Genomic DNA, 25898 nt, shown 5'->3' with positions numbered 1-25898 from the left:
TGAGCGAACAAAATACTGCCTAATATCTGAACGATATAACTATTTATCTAATGGAGATTTATGCGTATGTATAACGACATACATTCAATGCCAAAACTAGCATGCCGTAAATGACGAAAACTGAGGGCGACAGAGAGGTTACACACGTACAAAGGGGGGATAACTCCGCTATGCTTAGCACTAGTTTGTTGTAACACAGGTCACTTGGTGAGAATTAGCTGTGGGTAAGGATATATTTTCGTGTTGTTTTTTTCACGAAACTATTCCAACACACATGTCGATATTGAAACTATACGTTTAGTTATAAAAAAAACCCATAAGAAATGATGAAATCGTACTTCATAAAAAGAGGTAATAGAGAAATGGATGGCCCTATCTAACCTATAACTTAGTCCTTAGATTCCAACATTCTTCTGATTGAGTAAGTGTAATTTGACTATTGTTGCATCATTATTAATAAAGAACTAGCCTCATCATCAAATGTAATGCAATACCCCCAATATAACAACACTGCTTTTGACGTCATGGCTGTTTTTTTCTGTCTTTGATAACGTCGGAGAAAGACGACACTGGTGTTTTGATTAATATATATATCTCCCCTAATTTTCGTTCATGGTATGGAAAATCTCGATATGCAAAACGGAATTTGACGCTTTTTCGACACAACATAAAATGACTGCTTTCACCAAGTAAATAATGTCTTGAATATGTAAATAATTGGATAGTTTATCGTGTATCTTAATTGGACAAGACACGCACCTGTTTGGCATCAATGTACGAAATGAAATACCCAAAAGAATATTTCAAAACAACCAAAATTATATTCAATATTGGACATATATTTGTTTATTATTATGTTATTATTTCTCTTAATTTCGTCTCAGAATTACACAATGAAAGATGCGAAGAAAGCTCTATTGGTATAGAATTATCAGGATAATTGTATAAGGTTGAACCAACGGGGTACCTGGCATGGATTATACTTTTATACATTTTACAATTCCTGGAGAAATAAAGTAAACAGTTTAATATCCTGTAAACACAATTTTGAAAAAGGAGAAGAATGAACCCTTTGATTATAAAATGCAAAACGAGAGGAATAATTCGTAAATTTCACCTCACCTCACCTCGACGTGCAGGTATTATATGACGCTTCTTTAACTATTTAGGGCACTGGGGAAGGGAGATTACTCTAGGTTTTCGAGGGATTGTTTATATTCTCATGATGGCGAACAGGGTGATTGGGCGGGTACCTGTTGCAAGATTGCACGGACGGCGCACCGAGTACAAGAAAGTGCATCAACTACGACAAGTTATCAGGTGCACTACTAATACTTTTTATGATGTTCTATTCACATTTGCTGTCTATTTGTTGCAAAGTTGTGGCAAGTGTTTCGCGTTGACGTGTGTGACTGTGCATAGTGAGTGAGAAAACTGACCGATTTACAAGCGGTAGCGCTAGCAGGCTGAGCGTGACCAGTTTTATCTAAATAACTGTAACGCTGTATCGACTGGTCGGACCCCATACGATGCATCTTGAAAACAGTATCTCTTTACAACAGTAAAGTTACATTGCCAATGAGTTAACAGATATAAGTAGCACTAATATATAAAAAAAACATCGGCCACACCCCACCCACCTGCACCAAAACTGTGGAATTTATATTTTTTTACTAAAAGCCTAGTCAAGTCTAGATCAAACAATCCAAGTCTAGTATGCTTGATTCCACAGCAGAAGAATTAACGCGGCACTCAGAAATATTAAAGTTTTGTTTTTTTTAATGTTTGGATATATCCTACTGATAGTGTTGAAATACAGAAGTGAAAAATGTTTTCATAAAAACAAGAAGAGAATAACATGTTTTTGCCAGGGACAAAATTTTGACATTTTCTGTAGAATGTCACTCACTCACTCACTCACTCACTCACTCACTGTGTTTCTTGTGGCAAACAGGGGAGCTCTATAACTCACTGAACTTGCTGTGGTTGCAAGATAAGCTGATATGATTTTCGTCAGACTATATCATATTTGTATCAACTTGAACTAAGTGTTGCGCAACATAGTAACACAGTATTGCTGTAGATGTAGTCACTAAGGTTGATATTTTCAGATGAACTTGCCAGCGTTGTTGTTGTAGATGTAGTTGCTAACATTATTGTTGTAGATGTAGCCAAAAAGGTTGCTGTTGTATGTGTACCAAATGTTTCACTTTCTTAGTAAAGTACAGATTTTCATTTTTTTTTTTGGGTTGAGTCCCATCCGGGATTTAAGCCCACACTGCCAGAGTGAGGCACCTTATCACTAGCACACAAAATCAGCAATCTAACCCACACAGCCACCGAGGCTTCCACAAAAATGAAAGTCCGACAACTGGTAGTCTAGATCATGTACTTTATGTAACCCCCTGACCAGTGTAACTTGGCACGGCTCCCATGGCCGCAGACCCGTGAAGATTCTGGGGTAGAATAGGTCTTCAGTATTGCCGTAAAAGGTGACTATGCTTGTCGTAAAAGGCGACTAACGGGATCGGGTGGTCAGGCTCGCTGACTTGGTTGATGCATGTCATCGTATCCCAATTGTGTGGATCGATGCTCATGATGTTAATCACTGGATTGTCTGGTCCAGACTCGATTATTTACAGACCGCTGTCATATAGCTGTAAAATTGCTGAGTGCAGCGTTAAACAACAAACAAACCAACCAACCGAAAGCCATGAACACAAAATGACATTTAGAAAGTGGTCAAATGTAATAAATGTTATAAATGGGATAACACTTCCTTAGTGAAGTACAGATTAGTCACTGATAGTCACTGATGTTGCTGTTGTAGATGTAGTCACACAGCGTTGGAGAAGTTGACGTTTAGTTACGCCCATGGAGCCAGCTCTACCCCTTTGTTTGGCGAGACTATCGGCAAGAGGCTCCAGCACCAGGCGGAGATCAACCCCGACAACGAGGCCATCGTCTTCTCTCGTGACAATGTCAGGCGGACAATCGCACAGCTGCTGGACCAGGTACACATCAAGATTCCTCGAGAGGACTATGGTTTCTGTCTGTCCAGTCTAGGTCTAAACATTGTACTTAGTGAACCTGAGGGGCGGTCGGGTAGCCTAGTGGTTAAAGCGTTCGCTCGTCACGCCGAAGACCCGGGTTCGATTCCCGACATGGGTACAATGTGTGAAGCCCATTTCTGGTGTCCCCCGCCGTGATATTGCTGGAATAATGCTAAAAGCGGCGTAAAACCATATTCACTCACTCACTCACTAGTGAACCTGAAACGTTATCTCTGCGTTTTTGTTTGTTTGTTTGTTGTTTAACACCGCACTCAGCAATATTACAGCTATATGACAGCGGTCTCTAAATAATCGAGTCTGGACCAGACAATCCAGTGATTGATGTCATAAGCATTGATCCACGCGTTTGGGATACGATGACATGCATCAACCATGTCAGCGAGCCTGACCACCCGATCCCGTTAGTCGCCCCTTACAACAAGCATAGTCTCCTTGTCTCTGTGTAATCAGGATAGATACATTATGTATTATTGTCCAATGACGTGTTTGTATGATCTGGGCTAATATATGACCCACTTTGTTATAGGGTAAATCGTGGTTATATCTGTGTAATCAGGATAGATACATTATGTATTATTGTCCAATGACGTGTTTGTATGATCTGGGCTAATATATGACTCACTTTGTTAAAAGGGTAAATCATGGTTATATCTGTGTAATCAGGATAGATACATTATGTATTATTGTCCAATGACGTGTTTGTATGATCTGGGCTAATATATGACCCACTTTGTTATAGGGTAAATCGTGGTTATATCTGTGTAATCAGGATAGATACATTATGTATTATTGTCCAATGACGTGTTTGTATGATCTGGGCTAATATATGACTCACTTTGTTATAGGGTAATTCGTGGTTATAAATGTCAGCATCCTGTGAAGATGATGCCAGTGATAACTTGATGCTGTGTGTGTTCCAGGCGGACCAGCTCGCGGCCGGTTTGCTGCAGCTCGGGGTGGGACGAGGGGAGAGGGTCGGTATATGGGGGCCCAACTCCCTCGAGTGGGTACTCACTCAGTACGCCACAGCCAGAGCAGGAATCATACTGGTAAGTCCTGATGTTTGCTAGCTCTGTTCTTTAGCCTGGGTATCTTGTAGTGACCTGGGCTGGAGTAGATCACCAGTACCAAGACAGTGTGGGGTGTTCATACTATCAACCACTGCTTTGTTAAGCCCAGGTTTGAATATTTACAGGCCCGGTTGATATAACTTGTATATTTACAGGCCCAGTTGATATAACTTGAATATTTACGGGCCCGTTTGATATAACTTGTATATTTACAGGCCCAGTTGACATAACTTGTATATTTACTTGCCCGGTTGATATGACTTGTATATTTACAGGGCCGGTTGATATGAGTTGTATATTAACATGACAGTGGATATAAGGAATATTTACAGGCCTGGTTGATATAACTTGTATATTTACAGGCCTGGTTGATATAACTTGAATATTTACTGGCCCAGTTGATATGACTTGAATATTTACTGGCCCGGTTGATGTGATGAATATTTACAGGCCTGGTTGATATAACTTGAATATTTACAGGCCTCGTTGATATGAATTGTATATTTACAGGCCCGGTTGATGTAGCTTAAATATTTACAAGCCCAGTTGATATAACTTGAATATTTACAGGCCTGGTGGATATTACTTAAATATTTACAGGCTGGGTTGATATGACTTATATATGTACAGGCCTGTTTGATATGACTTGAATTCATTCAGTAACCATAGTTACTTGTGTGCACACTGTTATGTCACTCAGTTACCATGGTAACGGTGAAGTAAATATGTCATTGAGTGAACCTTCTGTAACATCACTTAGTAACCATGGCAACTGTGCTTCAGGTGAACATTAACCCGCAGTACAAGGAGCAGGAGCTGGAGTACGCCCTGAACAAGGTGAGAGAATACCTCATACCTGAATCTACTTGACCTACATCTGCACCTTTTGTCTCAGCCTAGCAGTTAGCAGCCTAATCACCTAAGGCGCCACAATTTGCTGTGCAGAGTTGCACCCTCAGGTTCATTATGGGTTGAGACACAAGGCTTCCCATGATTTTGTTGCTTGGTTGGTCAGCACCATGCCCTCCCTAGGTGTCAACAAAGTGGTAAACACCCATGACCTGTTCCTCTTCAAGTTTTTCTTCCACAATTTGCTGACACGTTATACAACTCAAATATTGCTTAGTGGCGTAAAACACAGCTCACACTAGAGGTTATCTAACAGGTTATTGCTGAATCCATTTAACCTACATCTGCAGTTTACGTCTTTTTCGTCTGAGATCGCACACCTGCAGCCTTTCAATAAATAAAAAAAATGTGTATTATGGAGAAGCGGTTTGTTCACCTTGTGTTATAATTTGTCAGGGTTATGTGGTGTATGGTCACTGTATTACCTGTGATGCTGCTTCCCCAGGTGGGATGTAAGGCTCTGATTGCTGCCCCAGGCTTCAAAGATGTCGACTACTATCAACTGTTATTCAAGATCATCCCCGAGTTGGCCACAGCTCCCCCTGGAGATATCCACAGTCACATGTAAGTACAGCTCCCCCTGGAGATATCCACAGTCACATGTAAGTACAGCTCACCCTGGAGACAGTCACATGTAAGTACAGCTCCCCCTGGACACAGTCATATGTAAGTACAGATCCCCCTGGAGACAGTCATATGTAAGTACAGCTCCCCCTGGAGACAGTCACATGTAAGTACAGCTCCCCCTGGAGACAGTCACAGTCACATGTAAGTACAGCTCCCCCTGGAGACACTCACAGTCACATGTAAGTACAGCTCTCCCTAGAGACAGTCACATGTAAGTACAGCTCCCCCTGGACACAGTCACATGTAAGTACAGCTCCCCCTGGAGACAATCACAGTCACATGTAAGTACAGATCCCCCTGGAGACAATCACAGTCAATGTAAGTACAGCTCCCCCTGGAGACAAGTCACATTCACATGTAAGTACAGCTCCCCCTGGAGACACTCACAGTCACATGTAAGTACAGCTCCCCCTAGAGACAGTCACATGTAAGTACAGCTCCCCCTGGACACAGTCACATGTAAGTACAGCTCCCCCTGGAGACAAGTCACAGTCACATGTAAGTACAGCTCCCCCTGGAGACAGTCACATGTAAGTACAGCTCCCCCTGGAGACAATCACAGTCACATGTAAGTACAGCTCCCCCTGGAGACAGTCACAGTCACATGTAAGTACAGCTCCCCTGGAGACAGTCATATGTAAGTACAGCTTCCCCTGGAGACAGTCACAGTCACATGTAAGTACAGCTCCCCCTGGAGACAGTCATATGTAAGTACAGCTCCCCCTGGAGACAGTCACATGTAAGTACAGATCCCCCTGGAGACACTCAAAGTCACATGTAAGTACAGCTCCCCTGGAGACAGTCATATGTAAGTACAGCTCCCCCTGGAGACAGTCACAGTCACATGTAAGTACAGCTCCCCCTGGAGACAGTCATATGTAAGTACAGCTCCCCCTGGAGACAGTCACATGTAAGTACAGCTCCCCCTGGAGACACTCACAGTCACATGTAAGTACAGCTCCCCTGGAGACAGTCATATGTAAGTACAGCTTCCCCTGGAGACAGTCACAGTCACATGTAAGTACAGCTCCCCCTGGAGACAGTCACATGTAAGTACAGCTCCCCCTGGAGACAGTCACATTCACATGTAAGTACAGCTCCCCCTGGAGACAGTCATATGTAAGTACAGCTCCCCCTGGAGACAGTCACAGTCACATGTAAGTACAGCTCCCCCTGGAGACAGTCACAGTCACATGTAAGTACAGCTCACCCTAGAGACAGTCACAGTCACATGTAAGTACTGCAGAGATGAACAAATCTCTTGGCACATTGGGTAGAGGTGTCATCAGCCATGATGTAGACCTGGTTCTACTCCCAACCATGCCTTTATTACATTCATAATGCAGCATTTGCTTATACTCAGGATCAGCTTCATATCCACATCTGCTTGCCTTACGATGAAACTTGATAAACGTGACTTAAGATATCTCATCCTTAATATGGGTAGCAGGGATTGTCAGGGGCAGTCATGTGTCCTTGTATCTCAAGATCACATCATACCTCATGCTTCAGTCACTGGATTGTCTGGTTCATCGTCATATAGCTGGATAGCTATGACTGCCACTCACTCACTCACTCACTCACTCACTCACTCACTCTGGAATAGTATTTTCTACTCTATAACTTAAATATTGTTATAGTTGTAGTTTCATTAAATATGAATTTCTGTTGACAGCCTCCCACAGTTCAAGCTGCTCATCATGATGGGGGACCACCAGTACAGGTACAGGGTTGTGTTGTGTTGTGTTCAAGGCCCCATGTACCAGTACTGGTACAGTGTTGTGTTGTGTTCAAGGCCCCATGTACCAGTACAGGTACAGTGTTGTGTTGTGTTCAAGGCCCCATGTACCAGTACAGGTACAGGGTTGTGTTGTGTTCAAGGCCCCATGTACCAGTACAGGTACAGTGTTGTGTTGTGTTCAAGGCCCCATGTACCAGTACAGGTACAGGGTTGTGTTGTGTTCAAGGCCCCATGTACCAGTACAGGTACAGGGTTGTGTTGTGTTCAAGGCCCCATGTACCAGGACAGGTACAGTGTTGTGTTGTGTTTAAGGCCCCATGTACCAGTACAGGTACAGTGTTGTGTTGTGTTCAAGGCCCCATGTACCAGTACAGGTACAGTGTTGTGTTGTGTTCAAGGCCCCATGTACCAGTACAGGTACAGTGTTGTGTTGTGTTGTGTTCAAGTTCCCATGTACCAGTACAGGTACAGGGTTGTGTTGTGTTCAAGACCCCGTGTACTAGTACAGGTACAGTGTTGTGTTGTGTTCAAGGCCCCATGTACCAGGACAGGTACAGTGTTGTGTTGTGTTCAAGGCCCCATGTACCAGTACAGGTACAGTGTTGTGTTGTGTTCAAGGCCCCATGTACCAGTACAGGTACAGTGTTGTGTTGTGTTCAAGGCCCCATGTACCAGTACAGGTACAGTGTTGTGTTGTGTTCAAGGCCCCATGTACCAGTACAGGTACAGTGTTGTGTTGTGTTCAAGGCCCCATGTACTAGTACAGGTACAGTGTTGTGTTGTGTTCATGGCCCCATGTACCAGTACAGGTACAGGGTTGTGTTGTCTTCAAGGCCCCATGTACCAGTACAGGTACAGTGTTGTGTTGTATTGTGTTCAAGGCCCCATGTACTAGTACATTACATATTAAAGTCCAGTTTCCATCCTTGCCAAACTAGGCTGGAATTAGTTTTTGACTGCACGAACAAGTCTATGCATAGCCCAATTAAAAATGCGTAATGAAATCGATTCCTGGTTCTGCAGTTTTGGGTCAATTGCAGGATTTGCAAAGCATATGTACCGCCAATTTAACATCAACAGATATTTTCCAAATCTTTTCATGTTCATGGTCAATAGGAGGGACATAGAAGGTGCTACGATCGATCCCATTAATTCCAGCCAAGTTCAGCAAGGGTGGAAACTGGACTTTTAAGGTCAATTAACCCCTTTGCCTCGGGAAGATAACCACTTGCCCACCCACTAAGCCAGCAGTGACCTCCAACTCTCACATGTAGTCATAAGATGACAACCGGATCCCATACCTACGACCAACTCCGTCCCAACACACTCTTTGTTTCAGAGGGGCGCTCAAATTCTCTGATGTGATGGAAGCAGGAACTAGCAAGGACAGAGCAGCCATCTTGGATTTACAGAGGCGTCTGCAGTTTGATGATCCAATCAACATTCAGTTTACATCAGTGAGTGTCTGATTGGTTACTTTCTCTCCTCTCTGGTGATGAATGGATGCAAGTTGCTGCCTTTGTCTCTGTATCATCATTATACTGTAAACTACGGTTACAACAAACTCAAATGGACCACTAGTTTTAATTCATCATAACCGTAGTTAGTTATAAGCATACCGTATTCGACGTAATAAGCGCCCACGGCGGTATTTGCTAATATATTGGCTAGTGAACAATCCTAATTAGCACCCTTCCGATTGATCAATGTTCACAAGACTTATTTATTCGCGTACAATACGCACTCGTGTGTTATATGCACCCTTAATTATGGGCTATTAAATTCTAGAAAAATATATCTGTCATACATAAACATTTCAGGCTGTCAGCATAAACCACGAAATTTATCTTTCAATTCTGTTTTTTTTTACCAAAATAATATTCTAATAAGAGTCCCCTATTTTTAATTTGGAGAGCGCCCTTGGCACTTATTACGTCGAATACGGTATGTACATCACAGATAGAGCAAATGGATGGGACCACACGTCAGTTTGTTATAAACATGTTCGTCATAAATGTCTGTTGCACATGGTATCTGCTCAAATGTTCTGTTTTTGTTCCCCGACCAGTGGATCCATATGCTTTCCAGTTATCATTCTCAACTCCCTGGGGAGTATATAACCATGGCTGCCTACATGGTTTTTACATCCACTTCACATATCGGGTACCCATTCCCTGCTGGGTGAACACAGGCACCTTTGAACAAAGTCACTTGCCCAGGGTGACACCAGACGTTTTTGCCTCCTGTGTTGACTTTGCTGCTCTGTCTCCAGGGGACGACGGGGTTTCCGAAGGGCGCCACTCTCTCCCACCACAACATCCTGAACAACAGCTACATGGTCGGCCAGAGACTCGGCTACCACCAGAGGGTGAGTACTGCTTCGTAGGACATTCACAACAGTCTTCACTCTCAACATTAACTTTAACCCAAGTACCCCTTGCTGGACTCCCTGTGGTGAGTCTGAGGCAGAATAGGTCCCCAGTTCCCCTTGCTGGTCTCCCTGTGGAGATTCCAGGTCAGAATAGGTCCCCAGTACCCCTTGCTGGACTCCCTGTGGGGAGTCTGAGGCAGAATAGGTCCCCAAATAAACCATGCTGGTCTCCTTGTGGGGATTCCAAGGCAGAAAAGGTCTCCAGTCTATGAGTGTCTGTCCTGTTTAGTTCAGATTCTGTGCTATGATCAAAGTGAGATGTCAGTCTGGGTTTGACTCCAGGAGACCCGTGTCTGTAATCCGGTGCCACTGTACCACTGTTTCGGGATGGTGTTGGGCTGCCTCCAGATCCCCTCCCATGGGGCGTGCTGTGTCTTCCCATCCCCCAGCTTTGACCCCGAGGCCACACTACAGGCCGTGGAGCAGGAGAGGTGAGTGCAGGTTCACACGTCATTGTTCTCAGCCACCCTCAACAGATCTTCCCAAGGCAACAGTGTTCATTAGCCCATATCAAAGTCTTGTTCTCACCATTGCCCTTTCAAGCCTTCTGTTTTGGCTTGATCGTGGTGCAGTCCCAAAGGAGAGCACAAGTTATTCCTCTTGCGGTGAAATTATGATATCCAATCAGATGGCTGTTCTTATTTCGATTGCCCAGTCGTCTAAGGCGCAGCGATTCGCTGTGCAGAGTTGCGTCCCTTGGGCACGCCAGAAACCTATGATTGTGGGTTTGAATCCCGGTTCGCCCCGATTATGTTTCTAGGTTTGTCAGCACCATACCCGTGCTCGTGGGTTTCACTGAAGTGGTAAACGTCTAAGACCTGCGTCACTTCGGGCTTTCCTCCCCCATTAAGCTGACACGCCGCGATATAACTGGAATACTGTTAAAAGCGGCGTTAAACCCAACTCACTCACTCACTCTTATTTCGATTGACTTCACAAACATGGTGACTACCATAGAAGGTGACCTGGTCGATGAGATAATGAAAAAGATTGGCGATTTCATCCCTGACAGACAAACAAATATATAAATATACTTACCGTATTCGACAGGTGCCGAGGGCGCTCTCAAAATTAGAAATAGGGGCTCTTATAAGAGTATAAGTTTGGTGAGTTGAAAGATCATAAATTTCGTGGTTTATGCTGACAGACTGAAATGATACAGAAGAAATTTTTCAGAATTTAATTGCCCATAATTAAGGGTGCACATAACACACGAGTGTGTATTATACACGAATAAATAAGTCTTGTGTACAACGATCAGTTGGAAGGGATGATAATTGGGATTGTTCACTAGCCAATATTTTAGCAGATATCGCAGTGGCCGCTTATTAGGATGGGGCACTTATTACGTCGAATACGGTATCGCTGCTGCATTTTGCTCTTACAATAATAGAGGCTCACTGATTCCCATTATGAAGTAACATCGCAGTAACATGAAAAGTTCATGGGTTGTCAAAAAATGGAACTGCATCTCAGTCTCTGCACTAAGTTGTTCAGTTGATTAAAATTTTGGGAAGACTTTTAATGTATTTGTCTTCACATATTCGTTGGAATAGTTTCAGCGCGAATTCAACACACAGTGGCCAAAGCAGCAGCCATGTTGTCGGAGTCTGGATGTTGATTTTGTAGGATGCTCTCTGATTGGACTGTTGATATGTGCGATAGTTTTCTCCCGGACATTGAACCTGTCTGTTTTAGGACTGTTTTAGGTTTGGCCTAGCCTCTTACAACCAGGGGTCATTATGACTCCCTAGCTACGTGATTAGGGGTCTTATGTCTTTTGTAGGGAGTCATTTTAACAAAATATTAACTGATGACAGATTTCATAATATATATATTTTTTTTCCCCGCCCCAATGAAGTTGGCGGGGGATATATAGAAATGGGTTCCGTCCGTGTGTGTGTGTGTGTGTGTGTGTGTGTGTGTGTGTGTGTGTGTGTGCGTGTGTGCGTCCTGAAATCGTTTCCGGAGCATAACTCAGAAACCGTTTAATATTTCTCTACGAAACTTGGCATGTCTATCAGACTCTTGCTGAACTGGTGCCTTTTGCTATTAGGAATTTTATAAATTTTTATTTTTTACGTTTCCATGGCAACAAGTTGGACTTAGATTCTATAAGGGTGCTGTTCGTTTCCGGAGAATAAATCAAAAACTGTTAAATACTTTCTTACAAAACTTTGCATGTCTACTAGGCACATACTGAACTGGTGCCTTTTGCTATTTAGGAATTTTATTAAAAAAATTTTTTTACATTTTCATGGCAACAAGTTGGACTTGGGTTCTATAAGGGTGCTGTTCGTTTCCGGAGCGTAACTCAAAAAACGTTAAATAATTTCTTACAAAACTTTGCATGTCTACTTGGCACATACTGAACTTGTGCCTTTTGCTATTTAGGAATTTTATAGATTTTTATTTTTGACGTTTTCATTGCAACAAGTTGGACTTAGGTTCTATTGGGTGTTGTTTCTGGAGCATAACTCAAAACCCATTCAATACTTTCTAACAAAACTATGCATTTTTACCAGACACATACTGAACTTGTGCCTTTTGCTATTTAGGAATTTAAGAAATTTTATTTTTTTTACGTTTCCATTGCAACAAGTTGGACTTGTTAGTGTTGCAATTAGGCCATTTACAAAAAGGCCCAGTGAACATAGTTCACAGGAGCTAATGCATTGCACACAACCGGACATGTCATATTGACGGGGGATATGAGTATTTCATGCTTGCTTTATCTAAAAACTGTAACCTTGTTCCACAAATCCTGCTTTTAGATCACGTTTTAGGTATCTATCCATGAGACACACAGTTCTTAGTCTAATTAAATCTAGATGTCCCATATTTGTTATTTTATTTAAGAAATAAATGACACATACAATAAAACATTGAAGAGAAAAAAATGTTCTGGTAAACCATCTTTATGTCACTACTACTTAATAAGAAGAAATGTGATGTTACGAAACAATGTCAGCTTGAGATTAAGATGTTAACATGTAGGAATGTTGTAGCTAAGACTCAAAGAGGAATCTCTCCAGCATACTTGACAGTGTTGACTGAAATATGAATATATGAAACAGATTTAGTTTCCAGCTATGATTTAGAAAACAGGTATGTATAATTCCTACTGAATGAAGACAAGTGTTCTAAGTTTTGGATGTCAAGGCAGATTAGACTGCTGTCTTGTTGATGTGGAGCCTGATTGTTTCAGATGCACGTCACTGTACGGAGTGCCAACGATGTTCATCGACATGTTGAACCACCCCAACTTCTCCCGCTACGACTGCACCTCCCTCTACACCGGCGTCATGGCCGGGTCGCCCTGTCCTGCTGCTGTCATGACCAAGGTCAACCAGCTCATGCACATGCCGGAGGTGACGGTACGATCTCCTTCCATCCATCTCTGTAATCACCAGCCCTGTGCCTCACACAAGGGAATTCTTTTGTCACCTTGTGAGTGAATGAGTATGGTTTTACACCGCGTTTAGCAGCAATCCAGCAATATCACTGTGCAGGACACCAGAAATGGGCTTCACACATTGTACCCATGTGGGGAATCAAACCCGGGGCTTCGGCATGACGAGGAAACGCTTTAACCACTAGGCTACCCCATCACCCCTTTCACCTTGTGAAAAGGTCAAATGGGAAGGTCAAAAGACAAATTAAAAAACATGTCTGTTTTCAAATCCTACCACAGGAAATGTTGATGGCATGTCGCTCAAAGGCCAAGGTCATCTTTGAGATGATTGCAAAAGATGGTTGAACCATGTGCCTGGCCAACCTCTTGTGTGAACCACGTCACTGCTAGGCCCACCCCTTGTGTGAACCATGTGCCTAGACTACCACTTGTGTGAAACACGTGCCTGGCCCACCCCTTGTGTGAACCACATGCCTGGCCCACCCCTTGTATGAACCATGTGCCTAGCCCACCTCTTGTGTGAACCACGTGCCTGGCCCACCCCTTGTGTGAACCACGTGCCTGGCCCACCCCTTGTGTGAACCACGTCACTGCTAGGCCCACCCTTTGTGTGAACCAGGTGTCAGGCCCACCCTTTGTGTGAACCACGTGCCAGGCCCACCCTTTGTGTGAACCATATGCCTGGCCCACCCCTTGTATGAACCACGTGCCAGGCCCACCCCTTGTATGAACCACGTGCCAGGCCCACGCCTTGTATGAACCACGTGCCTGGCCCATCCCTTGTGTGAACCATATGCCAGGCCCACCCCTTGTATGAACCACGTGCCAGGCCCACGCCTTGTATGAACCACGTGCCAGGCCCACCCCTTGTATGAACCATGTGCCTAGCCTACCACTTGTGTGAAACACGTGCCTGGCCCACCCCTTGTGTGAACCACGTGCCTGGCCCACCCCTTGTATGAACCATGTGCCAGGCCCACCCCTTGTATGAACCACGTGCCAGGCCCACCCCTTGTATGAACCATGTGCCAGGCCCACCCCTTGTATGAACCACGTGCCAGGCCCACCCCTTGTATGAACCATGTGCTTTGTCCACACCTTGTATGAACTATATGCCAGGCCCACGTCACTGCCAGAACATGTACACAAGGAATATTAGTTGCTGACTGAAACATCATTTTCTAACATCAATTATATTTTAGACTATATATTTGTTGATCTGCTTCTCCTCAAACATTGAAAGAACTTAATTCTCCTATATTATACAAATTACAGTACATCATTAAAATATTTGGAAAACCTGTTTCAAAGTGGGCTGACTATATAACCTGCAGCAACAATGGAGAACGTAGTAGAAATAATTATGTAGCATCTGTGAACACTGAACTGGGGCATCTGTGCAGGTGTGCTATGGCCTGACTGAGACCAGCCCGGTGACCATGCAGAGTTTCCGCCACAGCCCCCAGGAGAAGAGAGTCAGCACTGTCGGCCAGTGTGGGGCACACACAGAGGTATGGACTTCAGTAACCTCTAGTGACGTCATCCTATTGTTCTTAACACAGCCCTGTTTCCATAGAAACACGTCTTTGCAGGCACTTTCTACAGAATATACCTATGTATATCCCAGGGATATTCAATAGAAAGAACCAGGGTCTGCTAAACGGTAACGCCTGAAAAGTGGGTTTGATATATTTTGAATGTCCCTACATGGAGATTTGTTTTGCCATTGAACACAATCTATACAACACACACTACAATCCTAACTGACTCGTGAAGATCCGGGATAGAATAGGTCTCCAGCAACCCATGCTTGCTGTAAAAGGCGACTATGCTTGTCGCAAGAGGCGCCTAACGGGACTTGGTTGATGCATGTCATCGCATCCCAATCGATGCTCATGATATTAATCACTGGATTGTCTGGTCCAGACTCGATTATTTACAGACCGCCGTCATATAGCTGGAATATTGCTGAGTGCAGCGTAAAAAACAAACAACAAACAACAAACAACAACGACAACAACAATGCTAACTCTGCAACATGTGCGGAATGATGTACAATCAAACTCCAAACATTACTGACACTTGTAGCCATGAGTGAACAACTGCTCTACAGAGGTGCTGATAAATCACAATGCTTTTAGGAATCTCTTTGTCAAGTACTTGACCATCAACTAATCACAGGTTACAGGTACAGGTACCCTATTACTAGGGGGTGTCACAGGTACCCCTATACTACTGTGTGTTACAGGTGCCCCTATACTACTGTGTCACAGGTACCCCTATACTAGTGTGTGTCACAGGTGCCCCTATACTACTGTGTGTTACAGGTACCCCTATACTACTGTGTTACAGGTACCCCTATACTACTGTGTGTTACAGGTGCCCCTATACTACTGTGTCACAGGTACCCCTATACTAGTGTGTGTCACAGGTACCCCTATACTACTGTGTGTTGCAGGTACCCCTATACTACTGTGTTACAGGTGCCCCTATACTACTGTGTGTTACAGGTACCCCTATACTACTGTGTGTTACATGTACCCCTATACTATACTGTGTGTTACAGGTACCCCTATACTACTGTGTGTTACATGTACCCCTATACTATACTGTGTATAACAGGTGCCCCTATACTACTGTGTGTTACAGGTACCCCTATACTAGTGTGTGTTACAGGTACCCCTATACTACTGTGTGTTACATGTACCCCTATACTATACTGTGTGTTACAGGTGCCCCTATACTACTGTGTTACAGGTACCCCTATACTACTGTGTTACAGGTGCCCCTATACTACTGTGTTACAGGTGCCCCTATACTACTGTGTGTTACAGGACCCCTATACTACTGTGTGTTACAGGTGCCCCTATACTAATGTGTGTTACAGGTACCCCTATACTACTGTGTGTTACAGGTGCCCCTATACTACTGTGTTACAGGTACCCCTATACTAATGTGTATTACAGGTGCCCCTATACTACTGCGTTACAGGTACCCCTATACTACTGTATTACAGGTGCCCCTATACCACTGTGTGTTACAGGTACCCCTATACTAATGTGTATTACAGGTGCCCCTATACCACTGTGTGTTACAGGTACCCCTATACTAATGTGTATTACAGGTACCCCTATACTACTGCGTTACAGGTACCCCTATACTACTGTGTATTACAGGTACCCCTATACTAATGTGTATTACAGGTGCCCCTATACTAATGTGTATTACAGGTGCCCCTATACTACTGTGTATTACAGGTACCCCTATACTAATGTGTATTACAGGTGCCCCTATAGTACTGTGTTACAGGTACCCCTATACTACTGTGTATAACAGGTGCCCCTATAGTACTGTGTTACAGGTACCCCTATACTACTGTGTATAACAGGTGCGCCTATACTACTGTGTGTTACAGGTACCCCTATAGTACTGTGTGTTACAGGTGCCCCTATACTACTGTGTGTTACAGGTACCCCTATACTACTGTGTGTTGCAGGTACCCCTATACTACTGTGTGTTACAGGTGCCCCTATACTACTGCGTTACAGGTACCCCTATACTACTGTGTGTTACAGGTGCCCCTATACTACTTTGTGTTACAGGTGCCCCTATACTACTGTGTTACAGGTACCCCTATACTACTGTGTGTTACAGGTGCCTCTATACTACTGTGTGTTACAGGTGCCCCTATACTACGTTGTGTGTTACAGGTACCCCTATACTACTGTGTAACAGGTATCCCTATACTACTGTATGTTACAGGTGCCCCTATACTACTGTGTAACAGGTACCCCTATACTACTGTGTGTTACAGGTGCCCCTATACTACTGTGTGTTACAGGTGCCCCTATACTACTGTGTAACAGGTACCCCTATACTACTGTATTACAGGTGCCCCTATACCACTGTGTGTTACAGGTACCCCTATACTAATGTGTATTACAGGTGCCCCTATACCACTGTGTGTTACAGGTACCCCTATACTAATGTGTATTACAGGTGCCCCTATACCACTGTGTGTTACAGGTACCCCTATACTACTGTATTACAGGTGCCCCTATAGTACTGTGTTACAGGTACCCCTATACTACTGTGTGTTACAGGTACCCCTATACTACTGTGTGTTACAGGTACCCCTATACTAATGTGTATTACAGGTACCCCTATACTACTGCGTTACAGGTGCCCCTATAGTACTGTGTTACAGGTGCCCCTATACTACTGTGTATTACAGGTGCCCCTATACTACTGTGTGTTACAGGTGCCCTATAGTACTGTGTATAACAGGTGCCCCTATACTACTGTGTGTTACAGGTACCCCTATACTACTGTGTGTTACATGTACCCCTATACTACTGTGTGTTACAGGTACCCCTATACTACTGTGTGTTACAGGTACCCCTATACTACGTTGTGTGTTGCAGGTACCCCTATACTACTGTGTGTTGCAGGTACCCCTATACTACTGTGTGTTACAGGTACCCCTATACTACTGTGTGTTGCAGGTACCCCTATACTACTGTGTGTTACAGGTACCCCTATACTACTGTGTGTTACAGGTGCCCTATAGTACTGTGTATAACAGGTGCCCCTATACTACTGTGTGTTACAGGTACCCCTATACTACTGTGTGTTACAGGTACCCCTATACTACTGTGTGTTGCAGGTACCCCTATACTACTGTGTGTTACAGGTGCCCCTATACTACTGTGTGTTACAGGTACCCCTATACTACTGTGTGTCACAGGTGCCCCTATACTACTGTGTGTTACAGGTACCCCTATACTACTGTGTGTTACAGGTACCCCTATACTACTGTGTGTTGCAGGTACCCCTATACTACTGTGTGTTACAGGTGCCCCTATACTACTGCGTTACAGGTACCCCTATACTACTGTGTGTAACAAGTGCCCCTATACTACTGTGTGTTACAGGTGCCCCTATACTACTGTGTATTACAGGTACCCCTATACTAATGTGTGTTACAGGTACCCCTATACTACTGTGTGTTACAGGTACCCCTATACTATACTGTGTGTTACAGGTGCCCCTATACTACTGTGTGTTACAGGTACCCCTATACTACTGTGTGTTACAGGTACCCCTATACTACTGTGTGTTACAGGTACCCCTATACTACTGTGTTACAGGTGCCTCTATACTACTGTGTGTTACAGGTGCCCCTATACTACTGTGTTACAGGTGCCTCTATACTACTGTGTGTTACAGGTGCCCCTATACTACGTTGTGTGTTACAGGTACCCCTATACTACTGTGTGTTACAGGTACCCCTATACTACTGTGTGTTACAGGTACCCCTATACTACTGTGTTACAGGTGCCTCTATACTACTGTGTGTTACAGGTGCCCCTATACTACGTTGTGTGTTACAGGTACCCCTATACTACTGTGTAACAGGTATCCCTATACTACTGTATGTTACAGGTGCCCCTATACTACTGTGTAACAGGTATCCCTATACTACTGTATGTTACAGGTGCCCCTATACCACTGTGTGTTACAGGTACCCCTATACTACTGTGTAACAGGTATCCCTATACTACTGTGTGTTACAGGTACCCCTATACTACTGTGTGTTACAGGTACCCCTATACTACTGTGTGTTACAGGTGCCCCTATACTACTGTGTGTTACAGGTACCCCTATACTACTGTGTTACAGGTGCCCCTATACTACTGTGTGTTACAGGTGCCCCTATACTACTGTGTTACAGGTGCCCCTATACTACTGTGTTACAGGTACCCCTATACTACTGTGTTACAGGTACCCCTATACTACTGTGTGTTACAGGTACCCCTATACTACTGTGTTACAGGTACCCCTATACTACTGTGTAACAGGTATCCCTATACTACTGTATGTTACAGGTGCCCCTATACTACTGTGTTACAGGTACCCCTATACTACTGTGTTACAGGTACCCCTATACTACTGTGTGTTACAGGTGCCCCTATAGTACTGTGTTACAGGTACCCCTATACTACTGTGTGTTACAGGTACCCCTATACTACTGTGTGTTACAGGTACCCCTATACTACTGTGTGTTACAGGTACCCCTATACTACTGTGTGTTACAGGTACCCCTATACCACTGTGTGTTACAGGTGCCCCTATAGTACTGTGTTACAGGTACCCCTATACTACTGTGTGTTACAGGTACCCCTATACTACTGTGTGTTACAGGTACCCCTATACTACTGTGTGTTACAGGTACCCCTATACTACTGTGTGTTACAGGTACCCCTATACCACTGTGTGTTACAGGTGCCCCTATACTACTGTGTGTCACAGGTACCCCTATACTACTGCGTTACAGGTACCCCTATACCACTGTGTGTTACAGGTGCCCCTATACTACTGTGTTACAGGTACCCCTATACTACTGTGTGTTACAGGTACCCCTATACTACTGTGTGTCACAGGTACCCCTATACTACTGCGTTACAGGTACCCCTATACCACTGTGTGTTACAGGTGCCCCTATACTACTGTGTTACAGGTACCCCTATACTACTGTGTTACAGGTACCCCTATACTACTGTGTGTTACAGATACCCCTATACTACTGTGTGTTACAGGTACCCCTATACTACTGTGTGTTACAGGTATCCCTATACTACTGTGTGTTACAGGTACCCCTATACTATTGTGTGTTACAGGTACCCCTATACTATTGTGTGTTACAGGTGCCCCTGTACTACTGTGTGTCACAGGTGCCCCTATACTACTGTGTGTTACAGGTGCCCCTATACTACTGTGTTACAGGTACCCCTATACTACTGTGTGTTACAGGTACCCCTATACTACTGTGTGTTACAGGTGCCCCTATACTACTGTGTGTCACAGGTGCCCCTATACTACTGTGTGTTACAGGTACCCCTATACTAGTGTGTGTTACAGGTACCCCTATACTACTGTGTGTTACAGGTACCCCTATACTAGTGTGTGTTACAGGTACCCCTATACTAGTGTGTGTTACAGGTACCCCTATACTACGTTGTGTGTTACAGGTACCCCTATACTAGTGTGTTGCAGGTGCCCCTGTACTACTGTGTGTTACAGGTGCCCCTAAACTACTGTGTGTTACAGGTACCCCTATACTACGTTGTGTGTTACAGGTACCCCTATACTAGTGTGTTGCAGGTGCCCCTATACTACTGTGTTACAGGTACCCCTATACTACGTTGTGTGTTGCAGGCCAAGGTTGTGGACGAGGCAGGGGAGGTGGTGCCTGTTGGTACCCCAGGGGAGTTATGTACACGGGGATACACGACAATGCTGGGCTACTGGGGGGACATCGACAAGACGGCCGAGGTCATCAAGCCAGACCGGTGGTTCTTCACAGGGTACATCATATGTCACATTACTGGCAACACGGTTGTTTACGTGTGTTGTATGTACATGTATGTACATGCTATTACGGGATAAGATACGTGGTGTATCGTTTCAAAACATTTCTATCCTAAAATTCAGAATGCTAACTTATCAGTGGTTCTTTTAAGGTGATTTGACTTTAAATGTCTCTATGATGTATGATGAAGTCAGGGACTGTATGATGAAGTCAGGGACTGTATGATGAAGTCAGGGACTGTATGATGACGTCAGGGACTGTATTATGATGTCAGGGTCTTTATGGTGATGTCAGGGACTGTATGGTCTTCGTGTTCGCAGGGACATCGCCACGATAGATGAGGAGGGATACTGTAGAATCGTGGGTCGGACCAAAGACATGATCATCCGGGGTGGGGAGAACATCTACCCAACAGAGATAGAGGAGCAGCTGTACAAACACCCCAAGGTCAAGGACGTGCAGGTGAGTAGACATTACTCCAGGTAGATGTAGACTAGTTGTGTACAAGGTGCAGTGAGATGGACGTCAGTCCAGGTAGATGGAGGCTAGTTGTGTACAAGGTGCAGTGAGATGGACGTCAGTCCAGGTAGATGTAGACTAGTTGTGTACAAGGTGCAGTGAGATGACGTCAGTCCACTGCTAGTTGCTACATTGTGTCATGCCACTGCTACATTGTATCATGCCACTGCTACATGGTGTCATGCCACTGCTACATTGTGTCATGCCACTTGCTACATTGTGTCATGCCACTGCTACATTGTGTTATGTCACTACTACATTGTGTCATGCCACTGCTACATTGTGTCATGCTACTGCTACATTGTGTCATGCCACTCCTACATTGTTACATGCCACTGCTACATTGTGTCATGCCACTGCTACATTGTGTTATCTCTTTGCTACTTTGTGTCAAGGCACTGCTACATGGTGTTATCTCACTGGTACATTGTGTCATGCCACTGCTACATTGTGTTATCTGACTGGTACATTGTGTCATGCCACTACTACATTGTGTCAAGCCACTGCTTCATTGTGTAATCTCACTGGTACATTGTGTCATGCCATGCTACATTGTGTCATGCCACTGCTACATTGTGTCATGCCACTGCTACATTGTGTCATGCCACTGCTACATTGTGTCATGCCACTGCTACATGGTGTCATGCCTCTGCTACATGGTGTGTGCAGGTGATTGGCGTGCCGGATGAGAGGCTAGGGGAGGAGGTGTGTGCGTGCGTTCAGCTGCAGGATGGGCAGACTACGACAGAGGCTGAGATAAAGGCATACTGCAAGGAGAGGGTAGGTTACCAGACAGCCACCCCTATCTTGTCATGTCCCCCACAGTGGGTAGGTTCCCCATACAGCCACCCCTATCTTGTCATGTCCCCCACAGTGGGTAGGTTCCCCATACAGCCACCCCTATCTTGTCATGTCCCCCACGGTGGGTAGGTTCCCCATACAGCCACCCCTATCTTGTCATGTCCCCCACAGTGGGTAGGTTCCCCATACAGCCACCCCTATCTTGTCATGTCCCCCACAGTTACATAACCCTTCTATATCTGGTCCACCCCTATATAACCCATCTATATCTGGCCCACACCTACATAACCCTTCTATATCTGGTCCACTCCTATATAACCCATCTATATCTGGCCCACACCTACATAACCCTTCTATATCTGGTCCACCCCTATACAACCCATCTATATCTGGTCCACCCCTTTATAACCCATCTATATCTGGTCCACCCCTATATAACCAATCTGTATTTGGTCTACCCCTATATAACCCATCTATATCTGGTCCACCCCAATATAACCAATCTATATTTGGTCCACCCCTATATAACCCATCTATATCTGGTCCACCCCTATATAACAATCTATATTTGGTCCACCCCTAAATAACCCTTCTATATCTAGTCCACCCATATATAACCAATCTATATCTGGTCTACCCATATATAACCAATCTATATTTGGTCCACCCCTATATAACCAATCTATATTTGGTCTACCCCTATATAACCAATCTATATTTGTCCACCCCTATATAACCCTTCTATATCTAGTCCACCCATATATAACCAATCTATATCTGGTCTACCCCTCTATAACCAATCTATATTTGGTCCACCCCTATATAACCAATCTATATCTGGTCCACACCTATATAACCCATCTATATCTGGTCCACCCATATATAACCAATCTATATTTGGTCCACCCCTATATAACCCTTCTATATCTAGTCCACCCATATATAACCAATCTATATCTGGTCTACCCCTCTATAACCAATCTATATTTGGTCCACCCCTATATAACCAATCTATATTTGGTCTACCCCTATATTACCAATCTATATTTGGTCCACCCCTATATAACCCTTCTATATCTAGTCCACCCATATATAACCAATCTATATCTGGTCTACCCCTCTATAACCAATCTATATTTGGTCCACCCCTATATAACCAATCTATATCTGGTCCACACCTATATAACCAATCTATATCTGGTCCACCCCTATATAATCCTTCTATATCTGGTCCACACCTATATAACCCATCTATATCTGGTCCACCCATATATAACCCATCTATATCTGGTCTACCCCTCTATATAGCTGCCAGCTATTGTTCCCAGTGTGATCCTCTAACAGAACATTGTAAGTTTGTGCCAGTGTATCTCCTGTGTTTTCCCAGCTGGCTCGCTTCAAAGTGCCGCGCTACATCCAGTTTGTGACGGAGTACCCACTCACTGTAACGGGGAAGGTGATGAAATACAAGATGCGAGAAGATGCCGTGAAGTCGCTCGGACTTGGGGACATCCACGCTGACTGATGCATCACGGCCTTGTGGCACCCTGTGTCCTTCACTGATGAAAGGGAGAGAGTCCTCTCAACGTCTGTTCACATTGTTTCCCAATCTCAGTAAAATCAGATGTAACTTCTCGTTGCCACTAAACAAAGATCTGAGGACATCCCATTACGAGTCATGTCAGAGCGAACTTTTGCGAACTTTGACCGACCACTGAAACAACTAACAAGAAGTCGACATCAGCCAATTAAAAAGCAGCTTTCACAAGCTTTACAGCACTCGTTCCAACCTGGTGACTTCCATTATGACTATGCTTGAAGAATATGTTGACACAGTTCTCAATTAAAATTTTGAAAACTGAACAAACAAACATTCCGGAATGTCTAATATATGGTTGCGATTGTATTGCAGTGCTTCCCTCCCAAGTACTGTGCAACGCCTCCTCCGTTCAAATGTTTATCCCACGGAAGCGAGAGATAGGTGATAATTTTGAAAGATTCAGTCGTACGGGCCGTAACTGTCATTCGGAATACCCCGTGTTAACGTTTTCGAGATTGCATGATTAGAAAACACATTCCGACTGTAACTTTCATGATCTGGTAAGCAACGCTTTGACTGGTCAGATGAAAGGTCGTTCTGATGTGACCCGTAAAAGGATGTTCTCAGATCTTTGTTTAGCGGCAGTGAGAACTAAGATCTGATTTTAATGAGATTGCATTGTTTCCATGTTGGCTGAGGTGTAGGTAGAGGTTTAAGCTCAATGGACAATTTCCAGTGAGTTCAACAGCTCATTCTACAGTGTGATCTTAGTGCTATGACATTCTTTGACTACCCGTGAAGATCCGGGATAGAATAGGTCTTCAGCAACCCATGCTTGCCGTAAAAGGCGACTATGCTTGTCGTAAAAGGCGACTAACGGGATCGGGTGGTCAAGCTCGCTGACTTGGTTGATGCATGTCATTGATCCCCATTGCATGGATCAATGCTCATGATATTAATCACTGGATTCTCAGGTCCAGACTCGATTATTTACAGACCGCTGTCATATAGCTGGAATATTGCTGAGTACGGCGTTAAACAACAAACCAACCAACCAACCCATTCTTTGACATAGACTAACGATAGTCTTAGTGCTAAGATTGCTTTGTGAAACAGCCCCAATCAAGCTGAGGCAGTCACAGCTACAGTTGTATTCAACAAGTGACTGTGGGCTGCTGTGGGTGTGGACAGAGACACCAGGGCGGGGACTGACCGACACCTACTGTTCACACCCGTTACTGTAGCTGACCCTGACAACACAGGTCAAGCCAGAACATAGGCAGAACTGGCTCCTGCTGAAAGCACATTCTTGATTTTCCCACACATGGACTTCCAGTTGTTCTTGAGTCCACACTATTCTCATTAACGGCCGTCAGCTGGACAGAGCTGAGGCGGGTGATGCAGTACCATCATGGCTGTTGCTTCCTTATGTGATGTACTTCAGTCGGTGTAGTCTGCACAGTTTGTTGCTGGGCCATAGAGTAGCTCGATGCTACATGGACCCGGGCTATATTCACTGCATCTTCTAAGTTGAGTTATTCATTTTTTCTGCAGCTCTGATATTCTTGTCCCGAAATTAATTGCCCAGTTAGCCGACCACCTCTGTGGTCTTGTGGTAGAGTGTCCGCCCAGAGAGTGGGGTCAAGTGGTAGAGCATCTGCCTGGAGTGAGTGGTTAGGTGGTCGAGAGTCCCCCTGGAGAACGGAAGGTCTGGGTTCGATCCCTGGCCACACCATACCAAAAGAGTCAGTAAACTGTGTTTGAGTGGGATATTCATGTTAAACTGAGGCATGGTGTCACAGTGGGCTAGCATTATATAATCCGGACTAGCACAAGCAGCCACACATAAACACAGACACATGCACACTCATCGCTACAAGTGCAATAATCTTGGATGCAACGTTAAACCCAATCTCACCTCACCTCACCTCACCTCACCTCACCTCAGTTAGCCTTTCCCTTTCTCGATGTCTCTGAATCTTTTACCCCTATTTGTTGCATGTATGAGTTAATATTCCAGGTGTATACAAGCAGCCAATACATGTATACTGGATAGCCGAAGAGTGTCACCATTGTGCCTTTCATTTATCATATTAGCAAAGTTTGGAAAGAATTTACACCGATTTTACTAATGTGTCATACCAGCCTTTCTACAAGTGGCCTTCTCTAGCAGTGATAAACTCTCAGGAATGTCTCAGCAGGTTTCGGGGTTGTTATTACAAGGGGAGTAGGATTTGGGGAAGGGGGGGTGGGGGGCCACTGGTGACTGCCAGGCCAAGATCTTTGCTTGCCGTGCATTGAGGCCTTAGGTTAGTCTGTCTTACAAACCCTGATACAAATATATCAAATACAGCCCATGCTACTCTATAATATTTGGCAAGTCTAGATTACTGCAGTAT

The 25898-nt window shown here is 44.3% G+C and overlaps 1 protein-coding gene across 1 annotated transcript; it reads left to right on the top strand.

Moving 5' to 3' along the window:
- The first annotated feature begins 1222 nt into the window (after nucleotides 1-1222).
- On the top strand, nucleotides 1223-23558 carry LOC139450100 (medium-chain acyl-CoA ligase ACSF2, mitochondrial-like). The gene is made up of 15 exons (XM_071231747.1): nucleotides 1223-1320; nucleotides 2831-3014; nucleotides 3995-4123; nucleotides 4928-4981; nucleotides 5499-5617; nucleotides 7356-7403; nucleotides 8761-8878; nucleotides 9694-9789; nucleotides 10135-10283; nucleotides 13061-13229; nucleotides 14671-14778; nucleotides 20486-20634; nucleotides 20960-21101; nucleotides 21828-21938; nucleotides 23347-23558. Exons 1-15 carry the CDS (start codon nucleotides 1223-1225, stop codon nucleotides 23482-23484), a joined length of 1812 nt encoding a protein of 603 aa, XP_071087848.1. The 3' UTR covers nucleotides 23485-23558.
- The last annotated feature ends 2340 nt before the right edge of the window (nucleotides 23559-25898 follow it).

The sequence above is a fragment of the Haliotis cracherodii genome, unplaced genomic scaffold (assembly GCF_022045235.1).
Source record: "Haliotis cracherodii isolate W230 unplaced genomic scaffold, xgHalCrac1.p SCAF_8, whole genome shotgun sequence".
Taxonomy (NCBI): domain Eukaryota; kingdom Metazoa; phylum Mollusca; class Gastropoda; order Lepetellida; family Haliotidae; genus Haliotis; species Haliotis cracherodii.
Note: the sequence above shows the minus strand (reverse complement) of the source record. Positions and strands in the feature narration are given on the sequence as shown.